At 32.0% G+C, this 1,970-nt stretch overlaps 1 protein-coding gene across 1 annotated transcript in view; it reads left to right on the top strand.

Moving 5' to 3' along the window:
• LOC107728450 (ral guanine nucleotide dissociation stimulator-like) overlaps positions 1-1,970 on the top strand; it is a 24,408-nt gene that overhangs the window by 18,917 nt on the left and 3,521 nt on the right. The window contains exon 17 of the mRNA XM_016538611.1: positions 1,036-1,129. Within this exon, the coding sequence (XP_016394097.1) occupies positions 1,036-1,129 (94 nt within the window). The remainder of the gene's footprint in view (positions 1-1,035; positions 1,130-1,970) is intronic.

A 1,970-nucleotide genomic window follows, 5' to 3' on the forward strand; every position in this document is an offset into this window, starting at 1 on the left:
TTATCGCAAACGCTTGATTGCAGTTGTTGCTGCAAAGGGTGGCACAACCAGTTATTAGATTTAGGGGGCAATTACTTTTTCATTTAAGGCCAAGCAGGTTTGGACAGCTTTTTTCCCTTAATAAATGAAATTATCATTTAAAAACTGCATTTTGTATTTACTTGCATTATCTTTGCGTAATATTAAAATTGGTTTGATGATCTGAATCTTTTAAGTGTGACAAATATGCAAAAAATTAAAAAAACAGGAAGGGGGCAAAAACCTTTTCACGGCACTGTATATATATATATATGTGTGTGTGTGTATGATTTTTTTTAATTATATTTTTGATTTTGTTTGATGATATGCATAGCAAATTGTACAAAACATTTTATTTGTTTGTTAAAGTACTTCATAATAGACAACACATCATATACTGATGCTGTGATTTGGCATAAGGGAAATGAATCCTGGTTACCATAGTAACCCATTCATTTCCTATGAGGACAGCAAACCTGTCTGTGTTAGTATCTGTGTAATATGGCTAGCTTTTAAGAAGTGACAGATGAATTTGCACCAAAATACAGTAGAGTTTGACCGGACGCACAGACATTGCCAAAGAAATGTTTTTTCTCTGCTGAACAGATTTGCAACACATTTTTGGGTCACGACCCACCAGCTTAGAAACACTACTATATAGTATGAAATGCATAGCTCTTATTTTGTGAATCCTGGGCTCAATTTTTCAACTATTCAAATGACAATCTTCCTGTTGGCCATGCTGAGGATCAGACTCAGTCCTTGACATGCACACACAGATGTTTCTTTCATGAGCTCTTAAGCGCCGTAATGCTGCTTGAGCTGAATCAAATGACGTTTTAAAGCAGGACAAAGACACACTTATCGTCTGCAGTTAGACTTCAAACTACTGCTGCTGGTGTGGAGTTTTATATTTATACTCTAGGTTACAGTCTATTCAGAAAGAATCAATGTCATAAGCAGCCATGGCAAAGAGCCTCCAGTTTGTGACAAGATCGCTCTGTTCTCCCGTTACAGCGCTCTCTCAGCCGTCGCAAATACGACAATGGATGCTGATGGCATATTTGACTTCCCGTCTCCTGTCAATCACCTGCTGTCCAGGCTTTACAAGGTAAGGGCGAATAAAGAGCTTTATTTTGATTACATTGCAGTAATGGGTCTTTAAAAGTCCGGCTGTTATCAGCAACTTTGAGAGATTTATTATTTGAGAGCTCACTGTGGATCTTTTTAGCATTTAAAGTTGCTTTTTCGCATTTGAACCATGCCACACTTTTATTATGTGACACATTTTTTCTTGCATGAAAATTCACACTACCAGATAAAAGTTTTCTTGCATGAAAATTCAAACTACCGGATAAATGTGTTACTCATGATCCAAAAACATTTTCATCTGAAGGCTTGTGCTTAAATGCTTTAAATAAGTTAAAGATAATTATATTTTTGTCTACTTATGATTTTTTTCTAAAAAAGAAATGGATGTTTTTAATGGATGAACATACTTCATGTTGTTTATTCATAGATTTGATGACTTTACTATTATTCTAAAATGTAGATATTTAATACTAATCACAATAATATCAATTAATTAAATAATAATACATTTATTAATAATAAAGATTGTATCCACTGTAAAAAAAATGTTGTAAATAAAACACTATTAGAGCATGTTTTACAGAAAAATACCGTTTCTGTTCTACTTGCGGTTTCTTAGTAATTAATTATGATATTTACAAGCAAAATTTCTGAGTGAAAATTGTTCAAAATTAGATTTTTGGTGTAGGATGTGCCTAAAAACAATTTTCACTCAGAAATTTCACAAATAATAACAAAGTAAAATTTAAATTAACATGGAATTTTTAAGTTAGAAATATTGAAATAGTACATATACAGTATATATACATTATATGTATATACAGTATATATATATATATATATATATATATATATTGTAA

The sequence above is a fragment of the Sinocyclocheilus rhinocerous genome, unplaced genomic scaffold (genome assembly GCF_001515625.1).
Source record: "Sinocyclocheilus rhinocerous isolate Xijiao unplaced genomic scaffold, SAMN03320098_v1.1 scaffold66, whole genome shotgun sequence".
Classification (NCBI taxonomy): domain Eukaryota; kingdom Metazoa; phylum Chordata; class Actinopteri; order Cypriniformes; family Cyprinidae; genus Sinocyclocheilus; species Sinocyclocheilus rhinocerous.